The sequence below is a fragment of the Tiliqua scincoides genome, chromosome 7, assembly GCF_035046505.1.
Source record: "Tiliqua scincoides isolate rTilSci1 chromosome 7, rTilSci1.hap2, whole genome shotgun sequence".
Classification (NCBI taxonomy): domain Eukaryota; kingdom Metazoa; phylum Chordata; class Lepidosauria; order Squamata; family Scincidae; genus Tiliqua; species Tiliqua scincoides.
This window is the reverse complement of record NC_089827.1, coordinates 23484878-23511084: the sequence shown is the minus strand read 5'-3', so window position 1 is coordinate 23511084 and position 26207 is coordinate 23484878. Positions and strand designations below refer to the sequence as shown.

Sequence of the window (26207 nt, the reverse complement as noted above, 5' to 3'; positions counted from 1 at the left end):
GATGTGAACTCAAGTCAGGTGACTTGAGTCCAAGTTGTGAAAATCAATGTTTTTTGCTAACTCGAGACACCTGTATCAATGACTCGGGCATTGACTTGAGTCTGAGGTCACTGGGCTCAGCACTGATTCCCCATGCATGTGCACAGGAGTCTTGTTTTTTAGCAGCGTGCAAGACCTTGTGGGGCCATCATTCAAAATGGGTGAGCAGCAAGGAAGTTCCAGCCAGGAAGCAGGGAAGGGTTAATGTTTTACTTTTGCATTGAGTGCAAGGTGGGAGTGGCCTTTCTTGCCCATCTCTAAAGGAACCAATGATCCTTGGAAGGATGGGTGGTCTGGTTTTTTCTTTGGATGAAGTAGGGCAGAAGGAGGAGCCCATGGGGGTTCGTGCATTCGGATTGCCTGGAGAAGCTCAGAGGCAGGGAAGGGGAGGAAGCAGTTTGTATCGATCACATTTTCAAAAGCATGGGTCCTCATGGCTCTGTTGTTGCTTGGGGGAAGGAAGCTTCATTGAAAGATCAGCTGCAGTGGGACTACTTCTGAATAGAGCTGCATAGGATTGGGTCATTCTGGTAAACCTCACAGCTGCTATGCTTGTCCCACTCCTCCCGCCTTGTTTAGAGATAGGATGGAGACATCAGAGGAGTGTTTATGGAGAACTCTGACATACACACACAGAGCCTGGCAGCAGCCCTGTTTTTTCCACAGCTGGTTTTTTAAAGGGAACAACTTGAGTCTTTTTGAGTCACAAAAATGCTCCAGGTAACTTGGAGAGTACCCCTGTTACAACTGGTTGTCGTGTCACAGAGACTTGTGACCCAACTTGAGTCAAACTGCTCCTGACTTGCCCAACCCTGGTATTGTGTAACTGCTTGTACTTTTCCATATGGGTTCTGAATAGCTACGAGGATTATCTGTGTGTCCATATGTCCAGAAACTTGAGCGATGGGCTTCCTTGTGTCTGCCTAGGGGCCTCTTGCATGGCTAAACTAAAACAGGGTACCTAGACTATATTAGTCTCTTGTAATGCTCTTAACCTTTAGCATGCTGTTGAGAATTTCAGGTAGAGAACTGGTGCAGATCTTGATAGAATGAGGAAACTTTGACTCATTTGTAAGGATACATGGCCCTTGTTGACAGCGATGTTTGATACTGACTCTTGGCCCCTAAATCTTATTGATGGCGTTGCTAACCTCCCAGGTGGTTGCCACTTCTTGGAGACTTCAGGCCAATCTCCAGTGATTACTAAAAGTAATTCTCAAGTATCAGGGTCTCCAGGAATTTCCATCATTGTGTTGCAAGGGGCAGGAGGGAACTTTCAGGAATTGCTTCACTTTGAGTTGGCAACCCTGTTCGTGATGTTTGAGGAACCTTGTAAAAGCCTGCTTCCCACTTGTTAGTTTTAAATATCCTCCCACATAAGCTTTTGTAGCAAGAGGTGCTTAGTATGTACTGAATACAGTTTCCTCCTGCTTCCAAGACTGGTGACTACTCTTATCTCTGTTAGGCAAGAATCGCTTTAGCTGCTGGCCAAAACCCAAGAAGCATGCCTTGCACTAACTTCGTGATTGGTATGGTAATGATCCATAATACAGCATTAACACTGAATTAGCTGTAAGTTGGGTGTGTGCTGCTGTTTCAAATGGCAAAGAGGAGGCCGTGTTGAAGGGAAAGTGCTAGGCTTCAGCTTGCCTGAAATAAGTTTGGCACCAGCACCCATCACAAGAATAAGAATTTGCCTTTAGTCTGTTTGAACTCTGCAGTTTAATGCAGGACCTAGGAGAGGGGGGTAAAGGGGGTAATTTTTACTGGGCCCAGGGTCGGGGGGGGGCCAGGAGCCAAAGGAGGGGGCCCAGAAACTTCCTAGGATCTTACATTTTCCAGTCTCACCCAGACTCACGGTCCATATGGGATGCTGGGGGCAATACCATGGGCACATGGTGGTAACTGCTACCACAAGTCATACACACCAGGCCCAGGAATGCATACGTTCTTTAACAGTGTCACATCTGGGAGGAAACTGACCTGCTACAGTAGATCTTTGGCTTGGGATCTGCTAACCATGGAGTGTATAGGAGCTCAGTGACGCAGCTGTGGGACTGCAGCTACTGCAGAAGTCAGTTTTGGTGTACACAGGACATCTTTTTCTATTCTAGTGTAAGCCTGAATACAATGATGCTAATCTCTTGCAATGATTTTCTATATTTGAAATATTTTATAGGGACTTAGGAGTGAGTTTGGTTTTCCATATTACAGTATCTAGCTGCCAAAGCCGGGCAGGCAGGTAGACCTGAGCTCTGCATTGGGTAGCCTGGTAGACCTGGGCTCCAAAGACTATTCTGTCTGTTGCCATTTTCCTCCTGCCTGTTTTGCCCTCATTCTGTCCACCCCCATTGCCACCTCCCCCCACTCTGATTCACCCCCTCCCTCTTTGGGAAGGGGCCCAAAAGAAACTTTGTACCCCTTATAAAATTCCTCTCAGAGGCCCTGGTTTAATGTCTGGCTGACACTGTGGCTTTGGTCATCTTGATGATGATAAGCAGATAATACTGTAAATGAGAAATAGAAACTTTCTCTTGCTGTTGAGATTTTTCTGAATTGATTTCTAAGAGATGGGTTTATTGGAAGTGCCTAACTAGGAGTCCCAGATAAGACTGGAAAGTCATAGCAAATCTTCCCAGAAAGGCAACTTCCTTTGCCGTTAAGTGGAGTAATTGTGAAATTTCACAGACCTGGTGAGTACTGTAACTGTAGATCTTAGAACATAACATGGAACTCTCTGCTGCAGTAGCAAAGGTTCTGTGACTTAAGTGTTGAGAGAGGTTTCCATATAGAAAGTTGTAAGTTTTACACAGGTGCTGAGGAACTCTGGCTCTAGGAGTGTGTGCAAAACCATTCTTACTAGGACTGTTGCCTAACTTTGTTAAAAAAAATTATACAATTTACTAAAATTCATGACATAAAATCTGCATTTGTGTAAAAATGGTTCTGAAACAAGAAGTGGGCTTTTCTTCTGGGGTGATGTCCACATTCTCTCAGAAGAGTCTTTAATTCAATGTGTCAAGTGCTTTTCTTCCACACATACCCCTTCCAAGACTGTTTTTACTATCTGCTCTTAAGAATTTTTTTAACCAGTGTTTCTCAAACTGTGGGTCAGGACCCACTAGGTGTGTCCCCATTCACTTCAAAGTTTTATTTTTATTATATTAGACTTGATGCTACCCTGGTAAGTGATTGCATTTGGAAAAATGTCACAGATCTGCTACTATGAAGATGCTTTTAACAATGATAGTCAATGGGACTTACTCCTGGGTAAGCATGGGTAGGATTGCAGCCTAAGATTGTTAAAAATTTTTCCTGCTTGATGATGTCACTTTCGGTCATGACATCATTTCTGGTGGGCCCTGATACTTTCTCATTCTAAAAAGTAGGTCCAGATGCTAAAGGAGTGAGAACCACTGTTTTAAACTATACATAAAGATCTGCTGCCCAATTAAGTGGAGGAACCTTTTTGTCCATTAAGAGTTTTCTTTTAGTTAGGACTTAGTTTTTGTTAATTGGATTTAAGGTTGCAGCCCCAATTTTTTTGCAAAAGGATCTTTGTTCTCTTGAAAAGTATCTTCCAAGATGTGTTTGAAAACTTTAGTCTGCATTAAATCATATCTGCATATGGCTATAGAACAGTCTCTGCAGATTTCCAGCCTGATTTTCTCCATTATTGCTGCTTCATTCTGCATTGGGGATAACCTGATTGTAAGTGATTAGGGCAGTAATTCTCATGTTTAGCACTGCGACCCACTTTTTAGAATGAGAATCTGTCGGGACCCACCAGAAGTGATGTCATGACCGGAAGTGACATCAACACGCAGGAAAATTTTTAACAGTCCTAGGCTGCAATACTACCCATGCTTACCCAGGTGTAAGTCCCATTTACAATCTTTGTTAAAAGCATATACATAGTAGCCTGTTAAAAGTACAGGTCTATAACATTTCCCCAAATGCAGTCACATACCATGATAGCATCAAGTCTAACATATTAAAAATAAAATATTAAAATGAATGGGGATGCACCTGAAATTGGCTCATGACCCACTGAGTGAGTCCCAACCCACAGTTTGAGAAACACTGGATTAGGGGATACAATACTAACTGGCTCCCTCAGTGTGTGTCATTTGTGTGATGTGAAAGGAGGGATAACTTAAGCCCTTAGTGGTACTCTTCTGTTGCTACCAATAAATCCATGCTAGGGTTGTGACTTCTTGCTAAGGCTCTGATACAGTACTTTTAATTGCTTTGCAACAGGTAGAAATAGTATTTTTCTCTAGAACTGTGGTAGTTATGACTCTTCTGCCAATGTAACTGACAGCTCAGGTGGATACATGTCTGTTCAGAAGGAAGTTCTACTGAATTCAGTATGACAAGTACAATATACATAAACTCACTCCCTTGCCATGTTTTAAATGAAACTTAATTCTCCGCTTTAAATTTGACTAATAATACACTGGCATTGGAGCAAATTGCATGAGGGAGGATTGTATTAAAAGATTAAGATCGTGCAATGGGACAATTAAAATCCCTGCGCTTGCCAAGATGCCGTGTTTATGCAAAACATCTGTCTGCAATTAAAAAAGGAAAAACTCTTCCTGCCTTGCACTACTAACCCAAATTTCAGGTTGTTCAGGGTTGTAGTGCAAATATTTCTGCAGTCCTTGTGCCTTCATTTTTAAACACTGATATACACTTTCAAAGTGGTTTAGATAGCAGAAAAAAAAAATCCCCCATCCCAGAGTGGATTACCATCTTGAAAAGATGCAGAAGGAATATGTACTGGAGAAGATTTTGTGCTGGGTTGAACAAGGACTGCTGCTGTTTCACTGCTAAATAGTGGGCTAGACAGTTGGCTCAATTAGCGGGAAAAACATGTCGGATTGCTTAATTTTTACTGGCCCTACTCCTGTCATTCCAACAGTAGCATGGCAGACACAAGTAAAGCAAGCAAAACTCTTCCTGGCATGGAGTGCAAGCACTAGGAAAGGTGTCCCCTGAACATTGCATCACACTGAGGCTAAAGATGCAGAACCGATAACTTCTAGCGTGTAAGGGTGAATGTGCTGTGAGATGACTCTAGTGACTAAGTAGGGTGCGGCTGTGGGTGAAGCTCTGTGCTGAAGCAGATATTTGAGATGCATATATCTCTTACATCTATGATGAGAACCAGGAATCTGTAATGGTTCAGGAGTTGGACTTAGACCTGGAAGATCAGTTTCAAATCCTCATTTGGCCATGGAAGTTGCATGGGTGACCTTGGGCCAGACACGATCTCTCAGCCTTGCCTACCTCACAGGGTTGCTGTGAAGCAAAGGAAGGGAAAGAACCCTGTACACCACCCTGAGCTTTTGGTGGAAGGGCGATATAAAAGTGGAAAGTGAATACGTATTTGGTTTGAGGTTCAGTTGGCCACTGTTCAGATGAAATTTCGGTATCTTTGTTAGTTCTGCCAAAAGGAGCCTCTCTCTACAAATGAGATTCTTTCAAGTTTGAAGTCTCTTGCTAGGCTTTTCATTTGCCTTTGGACAAAATCCAAGATGCTGTAGGATTTTGCTTTACCATATTCCAAGGCCTGTTAAACAAGCAGATTCAATTTCTATATAATTTAAAGGTTGAGAGAGAGACAGAAAATCCTTAAAATACTACCCTGCGACTGCCAATGAATGTTTGCACACACTTTCTCCTGAGAATCTCAGCTACTTCTTGGTTAACAGTAAAGGTTACGCCAAGTAAAGTTCCTAACTCTGAACGTGAGCTTGCAAAATTCCTACACAGCTATAAGATACCTTCTCTATAGGCATTAATATCCAAACTTGTGCAGGATATAATTGATGTTTGGGGAACAAATGGTTCCTGCTCATAGTGAGAAAAAGGGGAGCCATGCTAACAATAACATGTGCTGAAACCAGACCAGGCTTGGTGTGGTCCCTTTGTGGTCCCTTGCTGTGTCTCCAGGTTCCAGTTCATGGACATGTGGACTTTCCTAGGCTGACTGTTTACTGTCCCTTTACCCCTCTATAATCAACATGGGCAGATCATGCCCTTTTCCTCACCCCTTCCCCCATCTACCTGTCTCCAGGAAACTACATCCATTTTCCAGAGGCTACTGGAAGTAATTGACAGAGTTAAGAAAATGGCCTCTACTAAACTTCTATCTTAGAAATACCTATTGCATCCACTCAGAAGAATCTACATTGAAACATCTTTTTGCTGAATATTGAAGCTGGACTAGATGGGCCTATGGCCTGATCCAGTGGGGCTGTTCTTATGTTCTTATGTTTTTGGGATCTCTTTCCTAGATAATAGTTTGTATTTGGATAACTAAAGACTGTTGTACAAACATGTCTAGGATCCATGTAAAATCTATTGATGGCACATCCTCTTTGTGTTTCATGTACTCCTTGCCTTTTTTCTGAAGGTGGCTTGTAGCATTTAACATGTGGCAGGCTGGCATTCAGCAGGCAGATCTCTTCCCATTACAGAATCTCCAAGCTTGGAAATTCTCTCACTTGCTGCCTATCCTGCAGCTGGGCAAGGAAGAAATGACTGGAAAAGTGTTACTCATTGAATTGTCACTGGCCATTTAACCCACTATAAGGCATGGAATATTGCTCCTGAATGCAGAACTCCCCCTCCCCCTAAATTTGCTATATTAAGCCTTTTGCCTACAAAGCAAAAGAGGAAATGAAAATGCTTCTGAGCCATTTGGCAACAAATCTGTATTGGTGCAAACAAATTATGCAAACACTGTAATCAACCATGTTAATTGCTAATGTGGCTATTTAATTTTCAAAGGAGTTTATCCCACGTCTTTCCCTCAAAAAGGAGGCACCCAAGGTGGTTTACAATTTTGGAACAATAAAACTTGGCATCTCCCATGTGGTGAAGCTGGGAAGAAGCAAGACAGGCAGTTCAGGAGCCTGGCCTTTCCTTGGGTACCTCCCAACAAAGCAAAAGGTAGCTGCTGTCACCAGGAAGGGAAGAGACCCAAAAGAGGTGCTCTTTCTTGCTCATCAGGCAGGGTGACCAATGTCTGAGATTCCTTGGCATGGAAACCAATTGATATTAGAATGGCTTGAGGAGACACTGACCTGGCCTGTCTCAGAACCTTGGCAAGCACTTGTGGTGTTAGCCACATCTCTAGGAGTGTTAGCCCTGACAAATTGGTCAGGAAGCTAGAAACAATAGTTCATAACTCTGGTCAGAAAGAAATGCGCCTGTGACTTGTGAAAATGCCAAGAAATTTTTTGCACATATTAAAAGAAGCAAAAAAAAAAAAAAAAAAAGATTGGGGGGAAGCCCTCTGCTCAAGTACCCATTGATGAAGTTCTTTCTTGAAACTAGAAGCAAACTTGGAAATTAAAATTGCATGTGACTAGCTAGATGCAGCCCTGCCTAGACAGCACATAATTGCAGGCTTTTTACTTACCGCTGGGGCAATCAGCAGGGCAGTCGATCATGTACACGTAACTCTTGTCCAAGTGGAACAAAACTGCTGGGGATCAAATTGACCAGCTTCTTAAATGGAGACTTTACACAGAAGCGGAAACCTGGAATCAATCTTGTCTGTAAGTGTTCATTTGATTGTGACCAATACAGGTACAAACAGAAAGGCTCATGTAATGTGCAGCTACGTATGCTAAGGAGCCTGGGTAGACTATAGTTTCTAAGTGTATTCGTTGGACAATACTTCACTGTTGGCCTTGTGTTTGAAGCAACCTACAATAATGCACAAGCCAAGCTGTGAAGTCGGTCTTGCGATGCTTATGTTGCCAACAACTGTCCTGAGATCATGGGTACAGCAATTTGGCCTGCAATTTGAACCATAATTTTACATCCGTGATCTCCTCTTGGAATTGCCTGAACTCAGGCTGTAAAACCATTTGCCAGGTTGTCTAGGATAGTTAGCAGTTTCTCCAGGAGACTAGAAAAAAGGTTGGTTTACTCTGTCTTGATTGGGTGCTACAGATTAACATAGATATGTGGGCAACATTTTAATAAAATGATGGGCTAGTATTTTTGAGATGTGTTGGTAGATCTTAGGTTTAGGAAAATCCTATTTAGGTATAGCATATAGCCTTAAGACTCCTCTGTTATCCCACTCAGATGCTCACTTTCTGTCAAGACTTGGGACGCTAAAGATCTCTTATGTGATCTTTTCCTATTGCTGTTCAGTCAGAATATTTGGTGTGTCTCAGCAGGTTTAGTTTCTTATTTAGCTCTTTTAATAAGAATATTGCCTTGAAATAGTTCAGTTATACATGCCTGGAACCTGATTAGCAGTGAAGAGAGGAGCCAAATAACACTGGCTTAGTTGCCTCTGGAGAAATCTTGGGCATGTCTCTTGACTGTGGTTTGTTGTGACTTCAAAAATACCCGAAATGTGTCTGTTTCACTTACAGTCATTGATGACTAACCACTGCCAGGTCTGAAACTGTAAGCTTGTTCCTTCAGTGGCAGTATCCAAACTTTCACAGTATACAGGTTGTTGTGGTGACTGCCTCGTGTCAAAGATCTGCTGAACTCATAGGGAGAAGTATGTCTTTGACTGCTTAAGGCAGTCACAGTTTACAGATGACTTTCTATAGGAGCCTTTTTGGGGGAAACAGGGTGTCCAGAGCTGTTCTCCAAGGCAGAAGCCCTGCTCAAGGTATGTCTTTAATGTTGTATACATTGCACATACAGACCGCCATTGCAGGCAAAATGGTTCACCACTTTAAAATGACATGCAATCAAATGCACAATACAAAAGGAGGGAGGAGGAAAATGAGGGTATACATTTTTAGACGACGTTGCATATCTACTGGTGTGCAGTGGGCAGATGCGGGAGTTCAGCATTGCTGATGTTCAAGGATTGCTCTTTGATGGCTTCGAGTTGAAACTGAAGGAAGTATGTGTAACACCTTAGTGCAGTGGTTCCCAAACTCTCCTGAAGAGTTGGGACTTCTGTAAGTCTTTGGAGGGCAGGGGGCAATGGCTCTGCCACCACAAAAAAGAGTTCTTACACATACCTGGGGGAACCACAGGTGCTCCGGAGGTTGAGGGCTACTGGTGGTCCCTTCTCTGGGCCTTCCCAAGCCTTGGAACAGCTCCTTAATTCGATCATGACCCTCCTCACGAAAAACATTTGAAAACCAGAAGAAGGTTGTGATCGCATTAAGGAGCTGTTCTGAGGTGTGGGGAGGCCCGCAGCAGGGGCTGAGGGCAGCGTCTGGAGGGCCTGTGTTCCCCCAGGTATGTGTAAAGACCCTTTTTCTTGGTGGCAACATGATCCTGGGAGCATGGTTGCCGCCACTGTGACATCACCACTCCATAAGGGGGTAGATGGGTTTCTGTTGGCTGCAGTGTTGTGATGCCTCAGTTTAGGAACCTCTGCCTTAGGGTGATTTCATCTGTATTTAATAGCAGTTAAAAAAAGCAAGATGGGTCAAGTTTCCCCTTGTTAAAGAATGTTTGCCTTTTGGCATGCTTGCAGCAGGGTGACCAGATGACATAAATGCAAAGAGGGCAAGGCACCCAAAAATGTACCACATCCAAGAAAAATGTAGGATATGACAAAAGCTAAAAGCACTCCTATATTGATTTCATGTAATTAATTTAAACACTATTACTTATTATTAAATTTAAAACTATACAGGTGGGACCTTGGTATGCACTGATTTGGTACCCACTGATTTGACTTACCACTGATATCAGGTTCCACCTTAAATGCTTTGAAATGAGGAAAAAAAATGCCAAAATCCAATTTCCTACCTTTGCGCTATTATTTATAATTTCTTCCCACCTAGTGGCTGAGTGTGGTTATAACATCTATACCACTGCATTCTGGGGTGACAACAAAGGAGCAAGAAACCTGGAAGTGGGTCTTTAAAGCTATTTTTTTTCACTGATTTGGTATCCACTGACTTTTTTTATCCACTGGTGGATCTGGAACAGAAGGCATGACCTGTAATGCATAATTTATTACAAGAAGGCTATACACTTCTGCTCACAGGGAAAAGGAGGACATTTAAGTTCTCTTCCAGGACACAAGGCTAAAAAAGAAGACAGGTCCTTGAAAAAGCGGATGTCTGGTCACCCTGGCTTGCAGGTTAACCAAGTGTTTTCTTTGGGCTTCTATCCTGCCGTGCCAAGAGAGTGCACAACTTTAGAGCCCCTCAGTGTGGTACTAATGTGCTAGCCAGAAATCACATGAGATCTGAAGCATGAAACCTGTCCTCTGCCATGGCATCCCTGGTGATGGTGGTTCAATATAGGTATTTGAGTGAGGATTCGGATGAATGGGTTGCATGTAGTAATGGCTCTTGTATGTTGTCTGGGAGCAGTAGCACCACTAAGGGATGGTGTGGGCCATACCACATGACACTAAAGGAGAAAGAGTGAAAGACCAGGAGGTCAGGTCTACACAGCCGGTAGATCTGGCTTTTGCATTGGGAAGCCCAAGAAACTTGGGCAGTGGAGCTTCCTCTGCTGCAGCTGATGGTGGGGAACTTCAGCAATGTGTATGTCTGCTGTACCTGTGGGGTGGTGCCTCACTTGGCCCCCCAAGATGGATAAACCTGGCCCCATGGATGAAAACCATGGCAGACAGTGAGACCAGGTCTACCTGGTGGGTAGATATGTGGTCCACATCAGGAAGCTCAACAGGTGTGGGCTCCCGAGCTTTTCTGGTCAGTGCTGCCCTGCCCCACCCTGCTTCACCCCTCCCCCTCCACTGGGTGATGCCAACCCTAGTGACACCACTGTCTGGGAGTATCTTTCCTGTATTGCTCTTATCAGTACTTGGAAGTGAAGGGTGAAGTGCCCTCAAACCTTTCTGCCTGCTTTTTGATCCTTGGAACTAAAGTGGAATAAGTTTACTCGAATGCCTTTTGAAAATGGCAGCAAGTAATTGAAAGTTGTTTGACCCGACACTTGATGCAGAAAATGAGGTCGCTTGGAGTTATCCCTTTGCTTGCTTGCTTGAGGAATTTCACAACTTGGCTTCTGTAGGCTATATCTCTGATGCCAGGAGATTGGCGCTCTGCCAGTCAATTGAAGTTTCAGCAATAAAATCATGCTGCAATATAAAAGGATTGATTACATTTAGTTTAAAATATTATATAAAATAGAATATAAAAGCATGATGCATACTTTTGGCTGCAATATAGATGCTACCAGGGCACCATTAGATCCTGATACTAATATGAGAACAGTAACTGGTCAAGGATGGAAAACAAAGGGAAGGGAGTCTTTTGGGGGCCCTAGAAGAAAACCACTAGACCATGTTTGATGGTTTTTGTGTAGGGACATGTAAACTATTTCCATACACTGGCACTGCGTGTTTGAACACCTAAATTTCTGGCATTCCCAATGTAGATGTGAATCATGTAGTGTACACTATTGCATATGATGCCTGCTAACTGGGCAAATGGGCACCTCTTAAAGGGATATTTAACTGTCCCTCTTCATCACCCCAGTGTGGCATTTTTTCCGGGGGCTATTGCTGGTGACTCTTCTGTATGTGTTTGATTGTGAGCCCTTTGGGGACAGGGAACCATTAATGATTTGCTTTCTATGGCAACAGCTTTGTGAACTACTCTTGTTGAAGCAGTATGTAAGTCTTGCTGCTATTCACAGTTGGCTGAATTGTGCATTATATTTTACATTGAAACTATAGATTCTCTGGGCAACATACTGCTAACCTGAATAACTGAAATCATAGGCACATGCTATACAGTTTGGTGAAGTGCATGACCTGGTACTTTCTCTTCCTCCTTCCACCATCCAATGACAGCGTTTCAAACTTGCTGCCTGTTGTAGTTGCAGATAACCGTTCCAAATGTGTGTAGTAACATAAATGGAGACTTCAAAAGGTTCCCAGCATAAACTTTCTTGCCCCTATGCGAAAGGACTGTGGTGTGATAAGAAACTTTGCCGGGGGGGGGGGGGGACTGATAGCGTAGAACATGCAGAGCCATAATTGGAAAGAGTTGCGCCTGTCACTTAAAATGCCACCCTAGAGCCAAGCTGTTGCGATGGGCCAGAAACTGCTGCAGGCTGACAACTGCGAGTGCTCCAATGTGCTGGTAAGTTCTCTGCAGAAGCAGGGCTATAACCCCTACTTTCTGAGAGGGAGTGGCTGCTTTGAGTATCAGGGACATAATTACAGGGAGTTCCAGCGTGGGACACCACAAAGCAAGCTCTTGAGTTACCGATGTCTGCAATAGCCAGTTTGGAGTGCTTTCTTTACCTCTTCCCCCCTTCCACATAACTTCAAAAATGCTAAACTTGAATGGTTTATTCACGATACTTCTCGACAACAGTCCCCCTCAGTTGGCACCAAACGATTGAGGGAAAACTTGCCGTTCCCCCAGCCAGAGCAAAAAAGGACAGCAAGCAATGTGCGGAGTATCTGCACAGGAGCAATTTCCACACTGCTATCCTCTTCCCACTACCGGCTCCTGCTTCCTCAAGCTTACCACCCATAGGATCTTTATCCTTTCTAGGGTGCTTCCTTTTGCAGCTGCTGAGCAGGTGAGTGGCTTGTTACTGTATTGCCTCATTCACTTTATCTGAGCAGATGTCTGTCATCTTCTATCCCTACAATGCAAGTGGTGTGGTGAACGAGACTCCAAGTAGTCACAGCTGACTCTGTCTCTCCTGGATGGAAGCTGCAGCTGCATGTGTTGCTCTTGTGGAGTTGAAGGAAGACAACTAGGAGGAAATTTTGCCTGTGGGTTATTAAGATGGCAGCAAGGCGTGGGGGTGGAGGGCAATGCAGAGTGGTCTGCTTTGGAGGTTTGGAAGAATGGTCTGTGAAGCTGAGGTGTCCGGGATGTTGCTTGGGGAAAGGCAAGAGGAGCTGATCAGAAAACCAAGTTAGTGTGTGGAGATGTAAACTATAGATCTTAGACATTGGGGAGAGAAATACTCAAAAGGCTCTTGGTGTTGCTTGAGCACATGCATAGAATCAGCTAGCCATAGGAAGTCCAAAAGGACCTACACCCAAAATGCAAGAGAACTGGTCCATTGCTACAGTACCAGGTGGTAATCAAGGCCTGTGTGTGTTTGGAAATGTAAAGAGGAGAGAGTTGCAGTGGTGGTGAAGAAGGCTAATTCCATGCTTGGGATCATTGATGAGACTAAGATGGTTAATATAATGCCATTGTACAAATCAATGATAAGGCCCCACCTGAGATATTGTGTCCAGTTCTGGTCACCACATCTCAAAAAGGATATAGTGGAAATGGAAAAGGTGCAGAAGAGAGCAACCAAAATGATTACTGGGTTGGGCACCTCCCTTACAAGGAAAGGCTGCAGGGGCTTGGTTGTACTTGCCTCCTGCATTCTCCTGGGGGGTGCGGGGAGCCCTGCATGGGTGTCCCCTATGCTTTAGAAGTGAAAGTGAAGGGATTGGGCTCCAATTCCGCTTTAGTGGAGGTGGGGCGTGAACACTCCACTTTCACTTCTAAAGCATCAGGGAGTCCTGCAGACAGTTGTGCAGGTCTCCCTGCACCCCTGGGGAGGCTCTGGTAAGTACAGCCAAGCCCCTGTAGCCCCCTGAACAGTGCAATCCTGACACCATCTTAAGGGGAAAGAGGCCAGGGCCCTCAGCCTGGGGCATTGCAACGCCCCTGTTTGAAAAGCCCTGGTGTAATTAGTCTGTGGAACTCCTTGCCACAGTAAGTAGTGATGGCATCTTGCCTAGAGGCCTTTAAGAGGGGATTGGACAAATTTCTGGAGGAAAAGTCCATCACATGTGCAGGGTGACCAGATGTTCCCTTTTTTTCAGGACATGTCCTCTTTTTAGTCTTGTGTCCTGGAAAATCACTTAAATGTCCTTTTCCCTGTGATTGGGCCCCTTCAGGCAGTGCAAAACCACCTTGTAACTAATAAATTATATGTAATATAGTTTTAAATCTAATAATAATATAAATTAACATACGAGTGGTTTTAGCTTTTATTTTGTCATGTCTTACATTTTGTGGTGCCTTGTCCTCTTTTGCGGTTATAACATCTGGTCACCCTGCACTTGTGGTCAAGCATTCCCCCTTCCACAAATGGCAAGTCTCCTTTTGCAAAACAGCCCTTTTCTGGAACATTACTAATAGTAGATGTGGAACTTTAACAGATGGTATCTGAAATTGGGTCTGCCGCTTTAATTGTCCTACATGATCAAGCCAATCTCTGAATTTGATCAGAACAACCTCCCAGTGTTGTCTGTTGCTACAGATCCTCCCTCATTTGCCCATGGGTAGACTGAGTGGAACTGCTGCCTGCCTATTAAGCTGTGGGAGTGGTACTGAGCTGTGCTTCAGGTGTCTAGCAGCTTGATACAGCACCATTTATAGGCACGGTTGTCATAATTTTCCTACTCTGTGGCTAATGGGGTGTGCACAGTTATGGTCTTCGGTTGAGAACTGGGGAAAAGGTTCACAGCCAAGGTCTATAGTAGGGGTGTGCTCGAGTCACTGAGCCAGGATCGTGTCCCAAGTCAGCGATCCTGTGTCTCAACTCGAGTTGTAGTGTGGGGCTGTTGTGACACTACCGATGAGAAATTTAGAGTCTTTAGGGTTGAGTTGTGAGTCAAGGATTTCCTTGAACAAAACTTCAGTAAAAAAAACTTTAAGCCTTCCTTCTCCCCTCAAACTCCCCAGGCCCCCCCCCCCACTAGAACCTACCCTCCCACCATGTCTGTTGCCATGTCATCCTTCAGAATGCCTGCTTGCTTCTGGATCCCCCACAAGGTCTTTAGTGCAATGCAGAAGTGGCAAAAAAGTACACTGGAACACAACACACACAAAAATAGGGACTTGTGATAGGACTAGATTCATTTAAAATCCAGATTTGTTTTTAGAGTCACTGGTCCTGAGTTGAATCAGGACCAGTAATGCTGAGTTGGGGTCAGTGACATCTGTGACTCCAGTCAACATGAGTTGTCCAAAAATAACAATTATAATTACTTATATACTGCCTTTCTGGCCATTGGACTGCTCCTTTTGGCTTTATTCAAGGTGATTTACATGGACAGGCTTTCTCTAAACCCCAGAAGGAGTTTTTACAATGAACAGTGAAGTTCTGTCTTTTAAGAATAGACTACATTCCAGGTGGATCTTCTCATAGTCTGGTCACTCTCTGGCTGCTGTTTCCTCCCACAAAAAGAGCTTCAGAGCTGGCTTCTTTTGGCTCTCACCCAAAACAGTTCTGCTCAGCTTGTCAAGGTCTTGCCACTCCTCAGACTTCTGGTGATGTTAAACAGGTGCCCTTCAAATGATATCTTCAGGCATAACAGCAGCTCTGCTCTCTGCACCAGACCTCCTACCCCAAAATGTGTGTTTGGGCTACTTGAGTCAAGTCATCCTAAGGCAAGTTCCAATCCCTGGTCTATAGAACGTTAAGAGATAAACTTTATTATAGACTTCATAGCTCTATGGTAGAATAGAAAACAATCAAAATGTACAGGTTCAATCTCATTATTTGCAAGGGTTCTGTTCCAAGCACTCTGTGGATGGCAAAAAACACACTATAACAAATCAATTTAAAAAACAAAGTCTTTTTGCTCTGGTGATTTAAAAACAGCCTTGATGATCTTTGTAATGCACACAGAGGCCATTAGACACCCTGGGCCCATAAATTTGTCATCCCATACAACATATGTAATTATTAATTATATTAATTGATTGATTGATTCACATTTTTATACCACCCTTCCTCTAAGCAGCTCAGGGTGGTGTACATGGTTCCTTCCCTTATTTTGTCCTCGCAACAACCCTGTGAGGTAGGTGAGACCAATAGTAATAGTCATGACATGAAATGAATAATAATGGCCAGAAAATAAATGCAGTGAATATTTTTCCATAAGCAATGGATGAAATTCTGCATCAAATGGTATATAACATGATGGTATTATTCCTAAAAGTCATGATTACCAGAGCTTTGGTCACTAGGGCAGTGATTTGCACACATTTAGCACCGGGACCCACTTTTTAGAATGAGAATCTGTCAGGACCCACCAGAAGTGATGTCATGATCAGAAGTGACAGCATAAAGCAGGAAAATTTAACAATCCTGGGCTGCAATCCTACTCGCACTTACCCAAGGGTAAATCTCATTTACTATCATTGTTAAAAGAATATAACTACAGGTTGAGGCTAATTATTTGCAAGGGTTCCATTCCAAGAACTCACCTGGTTGGCAAAAAATGCACTATAGCAAATCAATTTAAAAAAAAGTGTTCTGGTGATTTAAAAACAGCCTTGCCGACCTTTTGAAATTCACACGGTCAATCAGTCTGTCTCCAGGAGCTTAGGCTTCACTAGGAGGCAGCAATCTCTCCCTTCACCAGGAGCCTCAGCAAGGGGGAAAGAATGGAGGAGGTGATAATCGCTGCCATTTAGCCTTCTTTCACATGCTCAGGGAGAAGGGAGGAGTGAAGCCTACAGAGAGAATGACTGATGGATTGTCAACTGGCTGCCTTCTCTGGCATTATTAAACTGTTTTCCTTTCATTTAAAGGGCCCTTCTCATCAGCTTTGAGATAGAAAAATCTGTGGATACTTAAGTTATACCAGTAATCACTTGTATGACTGCCTCTCTGCAACAGTAAAGAGCAGTTCTTTAAACTGTGATTTGAAAGGGATGCATTTTTCCCCTTCTCCAGGGATCAGCACAGTCCTTCTCATTTGCAGGGGCCATTCGTGTTGAGTCAAATCTGTGTATTAAAAAAAGTGTATAACAAGGCCGGACCTGTATGCTTAAAAGTGTATGGGAGTTAATGGGCTAAATGGATCTAGGCACACTTTAATATAAAATTTCAGGGCTAGAGAGCCAAGATTCTTGAGCTGCTGGAGGGGAGGCGGGAGAAATGGAGGCGAGATGCAGAAGCCAACTCACTTTCCAGGGAAAGAAGCAAAGAGGGTCTGTGAAGACAAAGTGTGCAACCTTAATATGTTCACTGGACCTGCTCCCTCCCAGCTCCATGGACCTGGCTTGCACCCCTGCAGCTGCCTACTCCTTCTGCACCCCCAGGTGCAGGTTGCTGGCTGCACTTGCTTGGGGCCAACTCTGCTTCTCAACTCCCCCCCCCCCATGTAGAGCCGCCTTCTGGACTTTCATGCCCAAGTCCTCATCTTGGACACCCATGGCCAAACACTTGTTGACTGCCTGAGCTCCTGCTCATCTCCCACCAGCCTGAGTGGGCTGGTAGGAGATGAGCCCACCCTCATCTCCGCCAGCCTGAGTACTCAGCAGCAGTCTTCAGGCACTGCTGCCACCATGCAATCTGTTCTTCCCCCTGAGCTCCCAACTTGTTCATACCAATCTCCCAGTGTTGTCAGTCGCTGCAAATCCCCCCAACTTGCCCACAGGGAGTGTGAGTGGAGCTGCTGCATGCCTATTAAACTGGTGGCTCCCTGCTCCTTACCGCACCCCAGCAATCTTCCTCATCTTGCACCCTGCTCAGCCATCCACCCCTCCACTGCCCTGGGGGGGGTGCTGTTCCCCCTCCTCCAAATCCCCAAACTTCCCCCCACTTGGCAGCTCACCCTCAGAGCCACTGGGACCGCTAAAGTCTACCAGAGCATGTCTTGGTTGCTCCATTCTTGCTTCACTCCACTTCCACTGCTTTCCTTAAAGGAGCTTTGGCCCTGAGAACCAGGCCCTGAGTACCTGTGAAGCAAGGGGAGCCTACCATGGGGCTCCCTTTATCACAGCACCCAATTGGGTGCACAGTTGGCCAATTGGGCTAAAGCCAGCCCCACTTACCTGGTTACTTGGGAAGCTCTTCCCAGCACACTTCTATTTTGACCTTTCCCTTCAGGAATGGTTCAGCAGGAGGTGGTTGATAACATATCTGCTCATTGTTGGTAAGGAAATTCGGGAATGACTTCGATGGTCCAGGCTTTTCCCCTCTAATGTCCTGCTTCCTGTAAAGGTTTGTTGCTTTTAATGTTAGTCTGCCAGGAACTACAGGAGAGAGAAATAATTGCTGGGCTACTCCCATCATAAATATAAGTGCCTCTGTTTCCCTCTTGTTTCAGGTGACAGTTTTGGACCTTCTCTTTGGGGGGGGGAGATCTCAAGGTTTCTAGGTGTGTTATTAAGCTATAAAACAATGGAATGTTGCTTATACTTGCCATATGTTTTCCAGTTACAAAAATAGTACACTATTTTTAATTAATCAAACACATTTGAAGAAAAAGCAGAATCTAATTGGCAGGAGATCATCCAGCAGCCTCCAAAAGTACATGGAAATGGTTAGGTTTTAGCCTGTTCATGGGAAATACTAGGATCCTTAACAGATTCAACCAGCAATTGGATGTGGGCTCAGAAATATACTAGGCAGCAAAGCTGTTGAACAGGTGTGTGTGAGGCAGAACTTGTTCTGTCGATGGCAACAGTCTCAAGAGGAAGGCAGTCTTGGAAACACTCCGTTTAGAATTGTCTATGGTTGGTGAGGTACAGATTAGAATTGAAGTTTTAATTGTGATATATGCTTACCTGAGAGTGGTTTCAGTGGTGTTTACTTCCAAGTAGACGCAGAGACGGCAGTCTCTGTTCCAGTAGCACATGAAGCTTGCAAGTCTGCTTTCTTTTCTGTTGCTTTCTCAGTAAAGATGTCCAATAGACTGACCAGGGCAGTTTCGAGTCCAAATTGATTGAAGTGTATTAAGATAATCCTTTTTGTCCAAAAGCCTCTTGTGTGTAATTTAGTTTGGCCGGTGTGATAGTCCTTATTGCAACCCCTAAAGCCATGCTTATGAACTACCTGACCTAGGCCTCCTGAGCAGTCCCTCTACCTTGATCCTTCCTGCCTTGAGCCAGAATTGTCACAAAATATCCCCTGAAGTCCTTAGACTTTCCCTGGGTTTCTCCTGGTAACATTTCTGAAAAAGCTTTGGTGGTAGATCCGAGACGGGTAAAAACAGATGAAGATTTTGGAGCTCTTAAGCTTCAGAGCCATGGCTAGCCATACGTTTTGGGATAGCAGTAATGTCCAAGCCACATAAATCATTTCTGGTCTTCTGTTCTCGCAGTTGATTATTCTATGGTAATCTTATACTGTACTCTCCCTCTTGTTTACCTTCTATGTTGGGGAGGCTTAGTTGGGCATTAAGATTAGTTAATGTTTGCAGAGGGCTTTGCGTAGACCAAAAGAGCCACAGAATTAAGTGTAACGGATAGTTTCTTCACCCATTCAAACCCGTTCTCCTGGATTGGCCAAATATATACCCGATACCCTGCCTTCTGGTTCTGAATTATGTACTGAAATGAGAACTAGATGCAGTGTTAAGTCTGTTTCCTCTTCTTGCTGCTGCTTGTGTTAAGTAGGGAAAAGGGTTGGCTGCCCTGAGTTCTGACAGAGTTTCTACATCCCTTGAGGGCAGGATAGCCACTAAGGCATTTAAGCATCTGCAACTTGCCCTCATCAGCCCTCCCTACTGAGGCTGATGAAAGATCAATGGACTCTTGAAGAACTGGGCAGTCTGTAGTGCCCAGTGTTGCTATAGGGTTGCTACAGCAACTTGATTTCTCTGTGAATGTGAGTCAACTTAGCAAGCTTTTCTGCAACTCTACGAATTCTGTTGGCAGGGCAATTCAGAGAAGGTCTTCTTTCCAGGTTTGTTGTCTCCCTAGAGTGATGGTGCAGACCCCACTCCAGTGGATAAGTTCTGAACTTAAGTGTCAGTGGGCTATATTGACTAGGAAGTGGATGATCTGTTTGTCTAATGGAAGGACAGGTATTTGATTTATGCTGTGAACTTGCATACCATTTTACACTACACTTATCAGAACTGTGGGTGAGTGTATACAGTGCCTATACATGCTAGGCTCTAGCCTATAACTATTTTTAATTGTATGCAGTATACATTCAGAGGGAAATGTAGGTGTCCTCTGAATGCTCTAACTATTTGCAAGCATATAATGAGAGCAATAATTGTGTTCATCTCACTGCTTTTGCAAAAATAGGAGCATGATTCAATGAGTATTATTGCCTCTGCTTATTATATGTTGCTTGGACGGCAGTCCTAACCAGTCTTGCTAGAGTTCCCTGGGACTTGCTCCCTAGTAAGTGTGCTTGTAAATATGGGGTTATGCTGTATAAGATGTTCTCTCCTACTAGGCAGCTGCTTTTATCTGCTTGGATGTGGTATATATATTTTTTGTCAATTTCAAAACCTTTATTGGCATATGTACAAAGAAACCCAAATACTGGTTCAAGAAAATTATCCATATGTGGTATACATTTCAAAGCATGAGTAACAAACATCTTATTTGGAAGATGTAGCAGGATTACCAATTAGGATAACCAATTAGGATACAACAGTATAGCAATCTCTCTTCAATTAAATGTCTCAAATGTCCAGTTCATGTTTTATAACACACTTTTATGTGAAAGAAGCAAGGTGTTGGTATAGTTCTTATATTTTGCTTGGGGACAAGTGATGGAAGAAAGGATTCTGCCTGTTATATAATTGGGCACAGTGCAATGGGACACTTTTTTTTTTAAAAGAAATAGTCAAGTAAGATCAGGTAAATAGTCAAGTAAAATAGCAGAGAATTTGTTTTTCTTCCCATGCATGTATGGATTTCACAAGAGAATGAATCTGCACTAATTAGGAAACTCTTTTCAGATTTAGGAGTAATCTTCAGTCTTGAGTATTGCATGCATTTTGTTTTCCAGCTCTTCTTGATGCTTTTGGGAGCATGGTAACAAAGATGGTAACTACTAATTGAAGACTAGTGTAGCTTTTTAAAATATTCTTTCTGCACTTCTGTCTTGGGATTAGAATTTGTAATACCTTGTTTAGTAATTGCAGAACTTTCAAGCACAGATAACAAAATAGCATCTGGTCATTTTTTTAATACACGCCAAAACGCTGTCCAGAATCTGTCTGGGCTGGGTGGTGGAGGAGTAAACGGAAGGTTGCTCAAAGAAGCAGTCTCTCGGCTAAACTATTAAATGTTGAGTTTGGAAGTAAGAAATAAACTCCAGATCTTATAGGTTGGCTGCAAAATCCAGTTGCCCACCAACTACTGGCACTTTTCCCCATACACCAAAATGGTGAATGACTTCTTGAATGGTCAAGAAGCTCCAGCTTCTCCAGGGGACCTGACTCCAAGAATGGTCAGCTTCTCCAGGGGACCTGACTGGCTCTCAAGCTTTGGGTCAGAAAATTGTACTAACAGAATGCACAAAGTTTAATCCCCAAAGCTAAGAATTTTCTGCCTTCAAAGTAGTAATCTTTGCATCCTACTAGTCTTGATGAGATTTCACTGAAGCAGTGCTCTCAGGCTCACCTCTTTCCTTTTAGCACTGGGAAAGGCCTGTTTGCATGCAAGCTGAGAGTACTTCAGGAAGTCCTCTGTCAGTGTGGACAGCTGATGTATAACATGCATGCAAATTTCATTCCAAAACAGTGCTCATATCTGGATGGCAAGGCAAAGACTGGAGAGAGCCTTCAGATTTCAGGACACCATATTCACATAGCAAAACAATGACCTTGCACACTATTTACAAAGCTTCTTATTATCCAAATGAAACTCAAAATTGGGAAAGCCTTTGTGCTTTGACTGTTTTCTTTCTTTCTTTTTTTGTTCTGGCAGTTGTTTTGAAGTAACTAGGGTTGGGTGTAACCCATGTTAAAGGAGAACTTAGAGTAGGAAGTTTTTCTTGTTTCCCTGACCTTGGCCATACTTGGCTAAGAAAGTCAACCCCCTCTTCACAAAACTCAACTGTAGGTAAAAGGCTCATTGGGTTAAAAATAGCTATGAAATGGCAATTTAAGTTCAGAGCATTTTTCGGTCACTTAATGAAGAGCTAGGCTATATAAAGCCCACCTACTCCATGATTTAAGGAATTTGCTACTGCAGCATGCTGAAGGGTGGATTTGCACTAGACACTCTTGATCAATAAATCTCTATGCTGCTTGTAAATGAATTTCTGTCTAAAGGTAAGGCATTCCTAATTCTATATTTATGGAGGTTTTAGTCTTTGTTTTCTGTGTCATGAAATTGTAGGTATGCTGGAAAACATTATTGCAAAAGGGAATGGGCAAACTTCCATTCCTCATTGGGAAGGTATTTTTGGCTTCTCAACACATGTAATGTGTTGAGTTAGATAAATGGAGAATGCTAGTCTTTCCTTGGGTTGGAAACGGATCCCGTTTCTAAATGGTCCTTGAATGTTGGTGTATGTTCCGGTGGATGTCCTATGATATTTGAATTTAGCATTGGACATGCACAGTGATATTTGATAGAATTTGGCATCTGAGATTCCATATGTGAGCGCTGCCAAAGTGAGGAATGGAAACAAGTGCTTAACTTCAATTCTTTGTCTCAAAGCGCACATTTCACAATTTGAGTGGCAGGAGCTTGGATTTTTGACTTATACCACTTCTTCAACAAACTGTTTCACAAAATGGTTTCACAGCAAAACAAATCAATAAATGGTTCCCTGTCCCCAAAGGGCTCATTGTCTATAAAGAGATGGAGGGAGAGGTACCAGCAACTGCCACTGGGAAAAGACACCATGCTGGAGTGAAGAGGGACAATTGCTCTCCCCCTGCTATATTTAAGAGGATACCACTTTAAAAGGTGCCTCTTTGTCCAATTAACAGGAGTAGATTTAGATCACTTTAAATTAAATGTAGTGCACATAGTAATTGTTAATCCTTGTGTAATGGTAAGAGGAAAATAGCCCAAAGGTACTATTTTACCCCTTGGTTGGTGTGTGGTATGAATGGACTTGCCAGAAGCAAATGAGGACAAGGTGGCAGTACCTTCTTATAGCTATATAGCAGGGGTGCTCACACTTTTTTGGCTCGAGAGCTACTTTGAAACCCAGCAAGGCCCGGAGATCTACCAGAGTTTTTTTACAATGTTCGCGCCATCATAACATATAACATTTATGTGTACAATGTATGTTGGTGTACCTTGAGCCCCACTGAGTATAACAGGACTTACTCCTGAGTAGACATGCCTAGGATTAGGCTGTGAGGCTGCAATCCTAGCCACACTTACCTGGGAGTAAGCCCCATTGAGTACAATGGGCCTTACTCCTGGCGTTTCCTCCCAGAGGCACCTGAAGGGGGGGGTCGGCACTCCGCGATCTACTCATTTTGCCTCGTGATCTACCAGTAGATCGTGATCCACCTATTGAGCACCCGTGCTATGTAGAATAGAAAAAGAAATTCCCTTTTCTATACAGCTGTTAAGGGCATGGGGGCTCTATCTTTACTTGGCTGCATTCAACAAAGCTGAGTTTTTTTTCCAGGTGTGCATCTTAAGTAATTTCTGCCCAATATTGCATATACACAACAGGGCTAAAATGTGTATTTCTGTGGGCTGGGCAGAAATGGGTTAACTCACTAACATTATGTTTCTACCATGGATGATGATAGTGGTGCAGAGCTAAGGAAAGGGAGGGATGGCTCTGAGGTAAAAACACAGCAGCTTAGGTTGCAAAAACTGGGGATTGCACAAGCCTTCTATCTTGCTTTCAAGGTTGTAGAACATTCAGTGATACAGCATTATGGATGCCAAGAGTATGAAGATGATCAGTACCTGGATGGAAGAGGCCACAGAGTGCTAAGGCAACTGTTCTGAAAGAACAACAAGATAGAAGTATAAGTGGGGCTTCTTTATCTGTGAATTTGCCTCACCATGGACACTGAACCCCCAAATCACCCTCCTGCAGACCTCCCAGATGCGACCAGAGCCTTGCTCCAGTTGCAACTGGGAGACTTTATGAATCTCTCTGAGGCACCTGGCACAGTTATTCAACTTCTGATTAAACCTGAAGTCATTGACAATATGCCCTTGGTGTCATTCTGAGCCTTGGAGAGGCTGTGCGCAGTAGTGCGTGGCATCTCTGAAGCTCAGAACAGCACTGGATGCAAACGGAGCAAAGTTCCAGTCACTTTTGGAGCTTGGGTGGGCACTGCAAACCACTGATCTTGTTATCTGTGGTTTTTCAGTATCCTGGGGGGGGGGGTGCGTCCGGGAGCAGATCCCTCACAGATACAGAGGCACCACCTGTATACATGTATATTGCTATACTTGATGTAGCATGCCTTCATGGAAAGGCTAGAACAGGGGTGTCAAACATAAGGCCTGGGGGCCGAATGCGGCCCCCGGAAGCTTTTTATCTGGCCCTCAGGCTCTCAGCTACTGAGGTGTTACAGCTGAAATGGCAGCCCACATGAAAATTGGGCTTTCAAAAAACTTGAAATATGATCATGATTTGGGTACTTTCTCTTCTGTAATTTGTAGTTAATGAGTTTCTATATGAGAACAGGGTCTGATTTCTGGCCATTAGCTGCTAAATGAGGTCACTTTCTGCTTAATGACATCACTTCCGGCCCTCAGCTAGAGCCCTGAATGCCAACTTTGACCCTCTGTATGAAATGAGTTTGACACCCCTGGGCTAGAACCTCAATGCTTTTTTATTTTTTGTAAAATCTCTAGGCTGACAGCTTGTTTGAGTCTGTCCCCAGAATTGACTTGATCATCATAGAACAGTAATCAGTTCAAAATACAGTAATAACTTTTTATTGACTTTTATATGCAGTTATCGATAACTTTATTATCTGAAGTGATAAACTGAACAGTTGTGTAAAGGGCAAACTACATTGCACAACTTGAAGATGTCTAGACTCATTGCAAATTCATTATGCCTTGTACACCCCCTGGTGTGTTTACAAAGTAGGGGATAGGACTTTAAGAACTGGCAGACTTTTGCTGCTACTTGTTGCAGCAAGATTTGGCCACCATTAGAAAGAACTTTAACCTGCTTTGAGTGTAACAACATAATTGTTAGAAAAGTAGCCTCTTCTCTTAAGACAACACTACAGAAACTTGCAAGCTTATTGATAGTGGAATATGGGGCGTAGACTGCTTTGCTAGCATGCAATATAGTTGGCTTGGATCACATCCTGAAGAAGGCTGCTAAAACTGGAAGGATCTCTTGGCCCATAGCAGTGTAAGTTCAAATTGCTTGTTTTGGAACCTTGGACTACTTTGGTGAGCAGATCGAAAATGGCAAATAAGCTTCCCTAAAAGTGCGTTTGTCTGAGATTGATCATCCCCTGGAATGCACAGCCACAGAGGAGTGTCATCTGTATGGCTTTGGTGAATGCAGGACAACCTGAATAGACCTGGGCAGACTATTGTAACAACAGTAGGTTGGGTCCCTGTGGGGAGAAAGGCGGGATAAAGTTAATAACAGATGTGCAAATAGACCAACAGTTTTTAAATTATTCCTCAGGCCTTGACCACAATGTATTGGTGGAGCTAGTTTGCATGTTCAGTTTAGAGCAATGTGTTGAGTGGTACCTGTGAATGTGGTTCCCCCAAAGTTACTGTTCAGATAAATAGAGCAAAACAGAAGTGCTTTAATCCATTCCTCATGAACAGGGGCACAACTTCAGGCTTGAGTAGCTAAAAAGTGGTCTCTTTCATGATTTAACACCCCTACTGCTTGCCATCATGACCAGTGAAAATGTCTATTAGATGGGATTAGAATGATTCTAATTAGAATGATTTGCTATAGTGCATTTTTTGCCATCCAGGTGAGTTCTTGGAATGGAACCCTCGCAAATAACCTGTAGTTATATTTTTAACAATGACCCCTGGGTAAGTGCTAGTAGGATTGCAGCCCATGATTTAACACCCCTACTGCTTGCTATCATGACCAGTGAAAATGTCTATTCCTTGCAGTTGGGCATGAACATGTACCCTGACTTAAACTCTGGATGATGGTGGTGGTTTCTTAAAAGAAGAAATCCAGTTATGTTTTGTTTGTCATAAAAAAAAAAAAAATCTTCCATGCTATTGCTCATATTGTACTTTGTACTTTTGATCTCTCTGAAAGCCTGTCTAGGTCTCCCATATATCGGAGGCCTCTGCTGGTGTGCCAGGACAAAGCTATAAACGACAAGTTCCAAATAGAAGAAGTTTTGCACCTTTCCTGACCCCCACCTGTCCATATTAAGAAGAATGGGCTGTGGCCGAAACTGTGGGCTGCTGACAGGTGCAGTTCTAGGTGCCTTGCTGGCTATCTTCGGAGGTGTACTGATCCCTGTTGGAAACCATTTCATTGAGAAGACAGTTAAAAAGGTAATCACGATTATAGCTTGTTTTATCATAAGATATTCAACAATTTTCCCTTCTCTCTCTCTC

General features: G+C 43.4%; 1 protein-coding gene across 10 annotated transcripts in view; it reads left to right on the top strand.

Moving 5' to 3' along the window:
- The window catches only part of CD36 (CD36 molecule (CD36 blood group)), a 103697-nt gene that overhangs the window by 44776 nt on the left and 32714 nt on the right, over positions 1-26207 (top strand). For 2 of the 10 annotated variants that reach the window (XM_066633081.1, XM_066633084.1), the window contains exon 2: positions 25900-26144. In XM_066633081.1, coding sequence (XP_066489178.1) covers positions 26025-26144 — 120 coding nt within the window. In that variant the 5' untranslated portion in view covers positions 25900-26024. The other 8 variants (XM_066633076.1, XM_066633079.1, XM_066633086.1 and 5 more) reach the window with 8 other exon arrangements.